This window comes from Bombina bombina, chromosome 1 (genome assembly GCF_027579735.1).
Source record: "Bombina bombina isolate aBomBom1 chromosome 1, aBomBom1.pri, whole genome shotgun sequence".
NCBI classification, from domain to species: Eukaryota; Metazoa; Chordata; class Amphibia; order Anura; family Bombinatoridae; genus Bombina; species Bombina bombina.
In genome coordinates, this window is record NC_069499.1 from 1,383,444,368 (window position 1) to 1,383,457,463 (window position 13,096).

At 38.1% G+C, this 13,096-nt stretch overlaps 1 protein-coding gene across 1 annotated transcript in view; it reads right to left on the reverse strand.

The window, feature by feature from the left end:
• B4GALT3 (beta-1,4-galactosyltransferase 3) overlaps positions 1-13,096 on the reverse strand; it is a 79,036-nt gene that overhangs the window by 21,265 nt on the left and 44,675 nt on the right. The window contains exons 4-5 of the mRNA XM_053704484.1: positions 11,118-11,308; positions 10,227-10,349 (exon numbers count right to left, since the gene is read on the reverse strand). Coding sequence (XP_053560459.1) covers positions 10,227-10,349; positions 11,118-11,308 — 314 coding nt within the window. The remainder of the gene's footprint in view (positions 1-10,226; positions 10,350-11,117; positions 11,309-13,096) is intronic.

Here is a 13,096-nt window from a genome sequence, read left to right on the forward strand (position 1 = left end):
CAGCTTTATTGGAATAAATAGGAATCCTGGCACTCTATGTAATAATAATTTTTAATGCCAGCCAGTCAGGTAGTCTAACAAGATAAACAAGTCTGTTTTTTTTTTAGTATTAGCACAGCGTCAAAAAACACCCTGTACTTTGAGAAATGAGAAACCAGGGAAAGATTAGACTCAGGTAGCCTAATTATATTTGCTTTGTCTATATAGAGGTTTCCCAGCTAAGGTTATTTCACTCAAGAAACTGCAGCTTGATACCAATAATGAGCCAGGGAGGCGTACCAGTAATGAGCCAGGGAGGCGTACCAGTAATGAGCCAGGGAGGCATCTTCTAACCCACTCTCCCCACGCATTTACTTTCACATTTGGTTCTCATAACTGAACAGTTTCTTAATACCATCCAGTCACTGGTACAGCTCAATAATTAAAGGGTGTGAAACCCAATGTTTTGCTTTCATAATTCGGGTAGATCATGCAATTTTAAGCAATTTTCGAATTTACTCCTATTATCAAATTTTTCTTTGTTCTCTTGGGGGCCGAATTATCAAGCTCCAAATGGAGCTTGATGCCCCCGTTTCCGCGCCTGCCAGAAACGGCAGTTATGAAGCAGCGGTCTAAAGATCGCTGCTCCTTAAAGGGACAGGCTACACCAGAATTTTTATTGTTATAAAAGATAGATAATCCCTTTATTACCCATTCCCTAGTTTTGCATAACCAACACAGTTATAATAATATACTTTTAACCTCTGTGATTATCTTGTATCTAAGCCTCTGCAAACTGCCCCTTTATTTCAGTTCTTTTGACAGACTTGCAGTCTAGCCAATCAGTGCCTGCTCCCAGATAACTTCACGGGCACAGTGTTAACTATATGAAATACGTGAACAGACACCCTCTAGTGGTGAAAAACTATTAAAATGCATTCTGAAAAGAGGTGGCCTTCAAGGTCTAAGAAATTACCATATGAACCTCCTAGGTTAAGCTTTCAACTAAGAATACCAAGAGAACAAAGCAAAATTGGTGATAAAAGTAAATTGGAAAATTGTTTAAAATTACATGCCCTATTTGAATCATGAAACTTTATTTTGGCCTAGACTGTCCCTTTAACTGGTCTGCCTGCTCTGAGGCTGCGGACATCAATCCGCCCGATCATATACGATTGGGCTGATTGACACCCCCTGCAAGCGGCCAATCTGCAGGGGGCGGCATTGCACAAGCACAAGAACTGCTTGTGTAATGATAAATGCCATAGGAGTGGGAGAATTGGCGCTAATATCTACCCAGAGCCAAGTACATATAGGGCCCCTCTCTTATTGACCCCAGATAATAGCATAAAAAGAAAAAAGGAGAAAGTACTGGCGCTAGATGCTAGGGTAATTTGATTGTAAACCTAGCTGAGTGATTTGGATGATCACTCCTCTGTCCTAATCGGACCATCAGCATATACTCCATCTCACCACAATTAAAAAAGGGAGATTAGCCTCTATCACTGCACTACAGACTGACCGCAAACCTCTTACAACAACCTATCTGGAGCGGAGGAAGGGGCAGTCTCGACAGGTGCCGACATCAGCTGTTAACATCATCTGTAACGTCAGACGCATCCGCGGGAGCATAAACAAACTCCACTTACCCGGACACGGACTACAGGAAGGACTGCAACTACTAATCCAGCTGCACAACCTTGCATTAATAAAGAGTGCATATTATTTGACCTGAGGAGCCCTCAACACCACGAAGAGATTCTGTGATTCTGTGAAATGGAAGATACCCATCATAAAAGCTAAGGAACTGCTCTCATGTGTGACATCAGCTTGATCCAATACTCCTCGGAGCAAGATCATCTGCATATGAGAGTATCTGTATAGTGACTTTCTTTCTCCTACAAAAGACGATTCTGCATATTTTTATGACTAATTGTTTTTGTGTGACTTTTGGGAAAAAAATTCTGAATCTGCAAAGCTTTATATTTACTACGTTTTTTAAGTGGCATCTTTTAATAGTTCACTGGACGTCCAGACTTATTTTGTTAATGCTTATCTTTAATGCGTACCTTTTATCTGTACTTGTGTAATACTAGGGTAGGATTGTATTACCACTATCCTATTTTTATTTTCATTTTTATCTTACCACTACTTTAGACATCGCCCACATATATTTCCCATTTCCTAGGATACACCTCTCTTCTGTAATTTGCTTTTATTGAGCTCATCTTTAGAGTTTAGGGGTGAGACTATAAGAGTAAGAGAAGGGAGATTGTGGTATTTAGGTGATAATTTAGTTTTCTTTTTTACATAGAGAAACTCTAGGTGATTTTTATTCCATTATTTATTTATTGCTTCCAATATTTATTTGTTAAATTTGATTTAATATACTGCTATTAGAATAAACATTATTTATCCTTGTTATGATCAGAGTATTATCTCGCTCTTTTTTACAATCAAATTACCCTAGCATCTAGCGCCAGTACTTTCTCCTTTTAATGTTAAATGCCAACAGCGTATGCCGTCGACATTCATCGATATCTGTTGGACATGATCCGCTCAGCGGATCATGTCGGACAGACCGATGATAAATCGCCCCATGGTATCTTTATTTGAAAAAGCAGAAATGTAAGCTTAGGAGCCGGCCTATTTTTAGTTCAGCACCTGGGTAGCGCTTGCTGATTGGTGGCTAAAATATAGCAAGCAACCAAAAACAGGCCATCTCCTAAGCTTTACATTCCTGCTTTTTCAAATAAAGATACCAAGAGAACTAATACAAATTGATAATATGAGTAAATTCAAAAGTTGCTTAAAATTACAGGCTCTATCTGAATCATGAAAGAAAAAAAAATTGTGTTTCATATACCTTTTAAACACTGCTAGGAGGCCACACGTAGCACAATAACATAAAAGTGTGAAAAATTAACACATTGTTATATGCAAGCAATAATAACATTTTATAACTATGGGCTAGATTACGAGTGGATCACTATTTAGGACTCCCCCTTGAAGCTTTTTGCGTGTGTTGGGAGCATATTACAAGTTGAAAGTAAAAAGTTTGTGCACGAGCGAAACCCAACGCGTGCTAACCAAATATCGCGACCGCGTTAATGTATTCTTCCCATAGAAGTCGAGGGAGAGTGCAGAAGAATAAAACCTAAACACTCGTGCACTAACCTGACAGGAGTTCCAATGTTCTTCACATACAGGATAATATTATTATTGTAAAAAAAAAAAAAAAAATACATTTTATATACAGTATCTCACAAAAGTGAGTACACCCCTAACATTTTTGTAAATATTTTATTATATCTTTTTATGTGACAACACTGAAGAAATGACACTTTGCTACAATGTAAAGTAGTGAGTGCACAACCTGTATAACAGTGTAAATTTGCTGTCCCCTCAAAATAACTCAACACACAGCCATTAATGTCTAAACCATTGGCAACAAAAGTGAGTACACCCCTAAGTGGAAATGTCCAAATTGGGCCCAAAGTGTCAACCGGAGACATGCTTGGCCAGGCCATCACCTTTACCCTCAGCTTCTTTAGCAAGGCAGTGGTCGTTTTGGAGGTGTGTTTGGGGTCGTTATGTTGGAATACTGCCCTGTGGCCCAGTCTCTGAAGCTCTGTTCAGTATGCCACAGTACATGTTGGCATTCATGGTTCCCTTAATAAACTGTAGCTCCCCAGTGCCAGCAGCACTCATGCAGGTCGAGACCATGACACTCCCACCACCATGCTTGACTGTAGGCAAAACACACTTGTCTTTGTACTCCTCACCTGGTTGCCGCCACACACGCTTGACACCATCTGAAACAAATAAGTTTATTTTGGTCTCATCCGACCACAGGACATGGTTCCAGTAATCCATGTCCTTAGTCTGCTTGTCTTCAGCAAACTGTTTGCAGGCTTTCTTGTGCATCATCTTTAGAAGAGGCTTCCTTCTTGGACGATAGCCATGCAGACCAATTTAATGCAGTGTTTGGCATATGGTCTGAGCACTGACAGGCTGACCCTCCACCCCTTCAACCTCTGCAGCAATGCTGGCAGCCCTCATACGTCTGTTTCCCAAAGACAACCTCTGGATACGACGCTGAGCATGTGGTCGACCATGGCGAGGCCTATTCTGAGTGAAACCTGTCCTGTGAAACCGCTGTATGGTCTTCCCCACCGTGCTGCAGCTCAGTTTCAGGGTATTGGCAAACTTCTTATAGCCTAGGCCATCTTTATGTAGAGCAACAATTCTTTTTTTCAGATCCTCAGAGAGTTCTTTGCCATGAGGTGGCATGTTGAACTTCCAGTGACCAGTATGAGAGAGCGATAACACCAAATTTATCATCGGTCTGTCCGACATGATCCGCTCAGCGGATCATGTCCAACAGACATCGATGAATGTCGACAGCATAATAAAGTAGAAGCTGAAAGCATTTTCTACAAAACAATAAATGCTGCATAAAACATGATTTTGCGGGGCAGCATGAGCATTGGGCCATAAGAATGTATAACCACAAGGAACTCACAAAAGCTTTTGTAAATGTGTCAATGTTCCAACTTAGTACTTCTGGATAAAGAATGTCAGCACCTTTACTGTGTGATAGGCTCTATAGGTCACAAGTGGCACTTACAGTTCAATACAAACCATCAAAAAAGGCTTACATTTAGGCATGTAAAATGTTTTTATAATTAAAACATACTAGGCTTAAAAGTGCCATAAAACATGTCGAGATCTGTGCATATCCTAAAAGGGCTAATTAAAGTTAAAAAAATAGTTTGCATAACAAAATTGTTTAAAAAAAAATTGCTGGCAAGTATTTTAAAATAATTTTCCAAAAAAAGCAAAATTAGTTAGATAGCCATGATGTCTGGACTAGTCTGATCCACCCTCCCTTATAAGTGTTTCGCATCAGAAAAACAAGCATTTTATTTCAACTGAGTTCACAGCAGCTTATTTGCTTCTAGGCATGCTCCAGCTCCAATACATGTTAAAGTCTTGTATTCTACCAAATCAAATGTGGATATAGATGCAGCCATAAAGGAAATGTGTGGGGGAGTTAGAGCTGTACAATTCGGAAATTTAAAATAAAGGGTTAATGGCAAGGCACTGCAGTATAAATTTGTAGGTAAAGTAATTTAAGTGCATATTATATTTTGTCTCTATCCCAACTTGTTTTATGTCCCTTTAAGAAAAGGTTGTACACTGATCTGTAATGTTTTAGTATGTTCTAATAACAAAGTGAGGACCACTTTTATTGACACCCTATTATGAAGAACACAGCAACCAATTAGTGAATACCTTGTGCTGTAACCACAAATTAAATAAAAACTTAATCTGCAGCAATCAATTGACGTTAAATTAAACTATAAACTAATAGAAAATACGTCTCTAGCAATGAAGTGATTGTCTGTCAATCACAGCTGTCAGTTCCGTATTATCTGTCTTGCTCTGCAGCAAGAATAGTAGGTATGTTAAATGAAAAGAATACCTGATATTCTACAGGGAAGAGAAAGGAAATGGTTACTTATTGAGGCTCTAATTCTTTTCACCAAGAATAATCACTTTAATATACAGATATTAAGCAACTGTCAATTATTCAAAACTGTCAATGCTAGAGATACTTAATTAGAATATTTATGTTTTTTAATTATTAGACTGTAAGTGGAGGAGGTAAGCAGGACCAGTGAAATATATAATGCATGAACAATATCCACATCTACAACTCTTCCTGAATATGCATTGTGCTCTGGGGAAAGTGTCATTTGAGTTACTGAATTCAGCTATGCAGGAGAGACCAATTTACTGGAATTAAAAGGAACACATACATATATACTAAATAAAGGCTATATATAATAATGTATTAAAATCCTGAGAATAATATGCAGATGTATTTATGTAAATTATATTAGCTGTTTAAATATTACAGAAATGCTCTGCTGATAAATTAGTTTATAATGAGCTTAAAAGGTAAGTATCTCATAGGGTTAAGTGTCCCTTTAAGGGAGCGAGTTTGCCTCTATCATCATTAATCATATTTTATCATCAGACCTTGTTCAGTTCCAGTTTTTACGTTGCTTCAAAAAAAACTGCCAGATAACATTGTTTATTTCTTCTATATCTCGAGGGCATAGTTCTGGAAAAGTATAATTTTCAAACACAACAATATTATATCAGCAGGTTTGTTGTACAATGTTTAGCTTGTTTTTGTTTTGTTTTTTGTTTTTTAAAAAGGGCATTTTGTGCAACTGTTTTTTGACTTTTGAGTACACATTTTTATATTTTCAGACACAAAGTGCTGCCAGTGTTTTATTTCAGTTTATAAAGACTGGTATACAGACAATACAGGAAATCAGCAAACTATGACTATAATATTAAGCATGTGATGGGAGGGATACACTGGGGAGTATTGACATAAGAAAATCCTACATACCCGTATAAGAAAACTAATTCCCGAAGAGGGCCACAGGATTGTGAGATTTTCTTCTGCCTACCCACCCCTGAGAATCAAGCGGGGTTCAACACAATTTAGAACAGGCAATCCCAAAACACAGAATGAGATCTACCAGTTGACCTTATTAGTAGATATCCATATATATATATATATAGATAGATAGATAGAGATATATATATATATATATATATATATATATATATATATATATATATATATATATATATATCAGTAGAGGATTGCACTCCAAGCAAACAAATGATCCAATGCCCTGGGTGCAGCAAAGCAGGCAAATAAACATGTAGAAGAAAGCACACTCCAAGGGATCCTTAAACAGGCACTTTTATTAAGTGAACGTTTTCGGACAAATATAGTCCGTCCTCAGACCAAAAAAGTGTCTATGTATACTATGTATACTATGCACCAATAGTATGGCCTCAATAAGAATATGGAAGTTTTCTATGAGATTTGGCACAACGGCATGATAACATTCAATACACAATACATAAGTAGGTCCCCGTCACCCCAACGTCTGGGCACACCTGTCTTAGAGTCTAATGTATCATCTGAGAATAATGATGTAGAACAATACCCCCTGCATAGCTTGTAAAGGGAAACCTTATAACACAGATGTAACATATACTTGTGATTTACTCTCACATTATAGCTGAAACTTCATGCTGTCTGCACACTCAGTAAAGGCTTGTGAATGACACAATAGTGGCATCTTAGCAACCAAACAAACAATATTCGTTGTCACTCAGAAACACAGAAAATAAATGTTAATCTCTTGAATACACCCTTATTATGTCAGACTCCGTTACACAATATGAAAATGTATTGATTGTACTCTTTAATCCATTCTGTACAGGTCTGTACAATGTGCTGCAGTGGAAAGCACAGAGCATGCATTTTTAAAATACTTTCCAATTTACTTCTATTATCAAATTTGCTTTGTTCTCTTGGTATCATTTGTTGAAGAGTAATAATAGGTAGGCTGGTAGGCGCTTAGGAGCGTGCACATTTCTTTCGCAGTCTATGACAGCAGTGTTTGCAACTATGCATAACTGTGCTATAAACATGGCTAAATACACATGCACGCTCCTAAACTTTAAAACAACAGTGATACCAAGAAAACTAAACAAAAATGATATCAGAAATAAATTGGAAAGTTGTTTCATGCTCTGTTCAATCAATTTAGGTTTAATTTTGACTTTACAAGTGACACAGACTCACAATATATTTTTATATCTCCAATTGTAAACCAACAGTCAATGTAAAATGCTGATTTATACTCCAGCTCTTAGCTCTGTTATCAATATTATACATGCATACTGCACTGGTAATCTTAAGAACAAGACTTGAACAATGAGACCCACAATGCATTTCTACCTGAGGCACCATTTTATAAAGACTTAGAATGCACAACATACATTTCTTCAAGGCTGAGCTAGTTCCAAGACATGATTATAAGTCATCTGTAAACCTACCTGCTGCGTGCTGATACATGCTGCAAAAATAAAACACGTAGCAAGGAAAATAAATAAAAGCTGGCAGAGGAAAACAATCCAAAGGAAAAAGACAGTTGCATGCAGGATCCCAGCACAAGGAATGATGGCGTGAAGAAAGAGAAACAAATAAGTGAGCCAGAAAGCACTTTATCATGCATTAGCTTTAGAAAAATAAAAATAAATAAAACATATGTGAACGTATAATCTTTTAAACAGACACAAGAGGGGCCAAAAAGCAAGTTCTGTAATCTGCAAATGCTGCAAAACAACTAGATGGTTTAGGCAATTTTCAGCACTTTGAAAACCTAGGTTACAGATTTTGCTTTTTGCCTCTCTGGGCACACAAAAGCAAGAGATGTTTAATGTTCCTTAAGCATTGTGCTTCAAACTATCTGCATATACAATAAATGATATTAAAAAATATGTAACTATGTAATTGTGTTCGCAAATTGGCATTAATTTAACTCCAAGGAAAACCCCCCTGAAAATCCTACACTGATTTAAATGGACATTGTACACTATATTTTTCTTTGCATATATATGTTTTGTAGATGATCCATTTACATAGCCCATCTGGGAGTGTTTTTATAAAAATATATAGTTTTGCTTATTTTTTAAGAACATTGTGCTGGTTTTCAGACTCCTAACCAAGCCCCACAGTGTTAGATGTATACACGTATCTACAGACACCTGTAGGCTCTTGTTTATGTGTCTGCTATTTTTGTTTACCCAGACCCTTTCAGTGGGTGTCCCAGACTACCTCATTAACAGTGCTAAACTGGGAGCTTCCAAGTAAGTTTTTAAAAGGCGTTATACTGGATTGTTAGATCAGTATATGTGCATATTCTTCTTTATAGTAGTGTCTATTACATGCAGTTATATGAAAATTGGTGTATACTGTCCCTTTAAGCAAATAACTGTATGGTATGTTGTAGGGTCAGAATTTGCGCTCCTGCAGGATGTACTCCACCTATTCTGGAAGCAGTAGAAAAACAAGTCCTCAGACTGAAATTACAGGAAAACCAGTGGGAAAACAATGGAATTACATTACAAAGGTTTACAATTTATGCAGAGTCCCATTTTGAATTTAATGTCTCTTTAAGTTCAAGAGGGAAACAATGTTTTGCCTGCATCTGGTATTCTTACAATAATGTGGCGTAAACTGGTGTACTATAAAACTTAAATTTTATTGGAAAACCAGTGATGTAAAATAGTAAATAAGCTGTGTTAAAACTGCTCATTTTAAATCCCACTCCCAAAAATGTGTTAAAACTTACAACTGTAATTGTTGTGATGTAGTGTCTAGGAAGGTCATATTTATGGAGACAATTAGCTTTACAACATAAAAACGTATGGTCACAAGCAGCACGGTTTAAAACAGATTAAAGGGACACTAAACCCAATTTGTTTCTTTCATGATTCCGATAAAGCATGCAATTTTAAGCAACTTTCTAATTAACTCCTATTATCAATTTTTCTTCGTTCTCTTGCTTTCATTATTTAAAAAGCAGGAATGTGATGCATAGGAGCCGGCCCATTTTTGGTTGAGAACCTGGGTTATGCTTGCTTATTGGTGGGTAAGTGTAAGTCTCAAATAAGCAAGCTCTATCCATGGTGCTGAACCTAAAAATGGGCTGGCTGCTAAGATTTACATTCCTGCTTTTAAAATAAAAAGATAGCAAGAGAACAAAGAAAAAAATGATAATAGGAGTAAATTAGAAAGTGTATTAAAATGTAATGCTCTATCTGAATCATGACAAAAAAAAAAATTGGTTTCAGTGTCCCTTTAACTGAAAATGATTGTAAAATGTGAGGAGCAAGATTAATTTTAATTGTCTATATATTTAATAAAATAAATTATAAAATTGACAATTATTGATTTTATGTATGTAGTTGCGTTGTTTTGTAAAAATCCTACCTCACAAAAAAAAACAAATGGTCACAAGAAATATGGTATCAAGAAATTATATTAGAAAGATGGAGACAAGTGCATTCCTGGTGGGAAGAGGGTGTGATACAATATGCAGACACATAAAATAGTATTACTAGGGCATATAACAAAAATTACTGACTTCAATTTCACCGGTTGAGGAATGTTTTGTAATGGAAATTTTGTCTTAAAGCTATAAAATATAGAAAGGTAGGATTGATTTTTTCAAGTGTCTGTTAAATCTACCTCAAACATAGACAACAAAGAGGCAAAGGTGCAAACAATGGTGATTGTAATGTGAGAAATGAGATGGATGAAGGTGAAATGTGATGTGATGTAACACAAGTTATTTTACCTTGCTGCAATGTCGTCATCCTCACCTCCCCACCCCCAGTACTCATTAGGAAAACCGTTCATCTTCATATACTGGTCAGGGGTAAGAGCAGAAACGCCCCCAAAATATTGCTGGTATGGAAGGCTGTAAAAAAAAAAAAAAAAAGTGTGGAGTAAGTTGAAGGAAAACTCGTATACATACATTGTTAAAGTGAAGGTCAATTTTCATCAATGAGTGCCCGGTTTTTAAAAATACTTTTAAAAACAGGGGCTCTTTCATTGCTAAAAATTAACATTGCACTGGATTTGAAGAAATACTTACCTTTTACTCCTGCGAAGCCGGATCAACGATCCCCCTCCTTCCTGCTGTAGATCACAGCAATGACGAAACCGGCTTCCTCCAATCACAGCCGGGCATCACGAGCTGGACGCTCTGGGGTGCAAGCCATGATTGGAGGAAGCCGGTTTTCGTCATTTCTGGAGTCAGTACAGAGGAACTGAGGCTGAGATCTTGCGATCCAGTTTTGCAGGAGTAAAAGGTAAGCATTTCTTCAAATCCAGTGCAATGTTAATTTTCATCAATGAAAGTGCCCCTGTTTTTAAAAGTATTTTTAAAAACCGGTCACTCATTGATGAAAATTGACCTTCACTTTAATAAATTACTTTTGCACTTGAAAGAACAGAATGACACAGCATGAAGGGTGTAAAATAATCAATGAAAGCCATAGAGGATCAAAAATTTGTAGACTGGAGAAAACGGTGCAGGAAAAAGTAACCTTAAAAACAATGAAGCAGAATGACAGACCAAAGAAAAGAACATGAGAACAAGACAGACGGGCAGTGTGAAGCATAGTATAAGGAGTCACAAAAAGGAGAGTAGAAGCTGTCAGGGGACATCCATAAAGAAACTCACTTGTAGCTGAACTTGTTCATGGCGACAGAAGCATGCTTCGGACTCCAATGGTCACACACGTACAGATTATGGTCATTCTCTGGGATGAGATCCACATCATGAAGGAACAGACAGTTCCAATCCTCGTCCCGAAGAGCTTCCTTCACACCCACATTTAGCAGCTTGGCACGATTAAACGTAGAGTTTCCAGACTGCATAATACATAAAATGAGAGAAAAAGCATAAGGGAAGAAAGTTTAAAGAGAGAGACAGGAAATAAGTATAAAAGAACAAAAACAAATAGCAGAGAGCAGTGTGGGGAAGTAAAACAAATAGACAAGAACAACTGTTAGAATGTAAACACTATAATGGTAAACTCCCCATCTATCACTAATTATTATACATACAGTATCATGATTTGGTGAGTATAACACAACGGGTAACAAGCGCCGGCTGTCAGGTTTCTCACCAGCAATATGTTTTATGTTGTAGAGGTAGCACATTGGCCTATGTCACAGGGTCTATTTGTCTCTTCTCTATGCACAGACAGGACCCCCCCATTCATCTGTCTCCTCCACTGCTGCCCATCTGTTTGACAGTGCACTGATTTTTCTATATATCTAATCAATAGTGCACTCGGTAATAGACTTTAAAAAGGGCAGCAGATACCTGTAGTGTCATCTAACTTCATCCTAACAAATGCCCTATGCCCCTTTGGATGTTTATTCCATGAATGAACCAATCTTTCTATAAATAATCGTCTAGAAGCTTATCAGCCTCAGCTGAAGGTTTCTATCATATCACCTCCCTCCTATACACTGCAGAGTTTTCTTGTTTTATTTTTAGACCATGCTCAATTTTAATAGCCCTAGTTTAGTCATACCCTTCTGGTTATACGTCCTTCAGAACCGTACACAATATTCAAGATGAGACAAAACTAGTAATCTGTAAATCGCCATGAGAACCTTACTGTTTTGCAGCTAATACAGCTTTTTATGACTTCCGGTGGGCGGCCCTAGAAGATGGCTGTGAGCTCCGCTAGCTCTGAAGAAAATCTCTGCTAACTACAGTAATTTTGCCACCCTTCTATGCCATCTGCATCTCCCTTGACAGACAAGGTGTCTGGGAAACCCTGGCAGATAGAAGCATTACACCCGCTTCTTCTCCGGAAGGCATTATACTAAGTTATAGTTCATAAAGGATCACTGAGCTATGGAACCAGAAAGGGACGTTGCTGCGCAGATAATCACAGTATTTCTGCCTATTTTTGAGGATTTACTCCTAAGCTGCAAGAATCTACACGAACTGGTACAGGCGACTAAAAGATATTGCCCCACAGATGTGGATAATGCACCGATATTAGTGACTACCTCTTCACTGGATAATAAGCCCACACGGTGTCAACAGCAGTCAAAGTATGATCCCTCACGCAGTACCGTGTGGTTGGACGATCCGCAGCCTGATTTATGTAATGGTGAGGCACCAACTCGCAACCCTTGGATTTTCCCCCTGCTGAACGAGACTGATGCCTATGACTCCAAACCCGCTCGAAGAGATATTACGGAAGCTCCAAAACATAATGCTCCATCACACTTACCCATACAGGCAGCGGATTGGCTCCCCATGCCGCGCTTTGGTTTAGCGCACATTGTGCAGTCATGGGGGACAGTATTGACCGGCAATTGCCGACATCTGCAACGGAACTCTCTATAATGGTGCACATCTCCATAAGGGGACAGCTGGCAGACCTGCACATTAATTGGCGCACCTCGGATCACTTGCAGAAACAAGATGGCCACCGGGGTTTAAAATCGGAGAGCAGGATTGTTTTGCCGAGGAACGGTGTGGGATGACATCTTACACCAGGTCAGCGTGAGCTGGCTCGGAGGCGGTTGACCCTATCTGTGAGATATAAATTTCCAAGCCGTGCATTCTAGACATTGAGAAGCTACAAACAAGACTGGCTACTGAGTGTTTTGCCGAATGGGTTACTTCAGTTT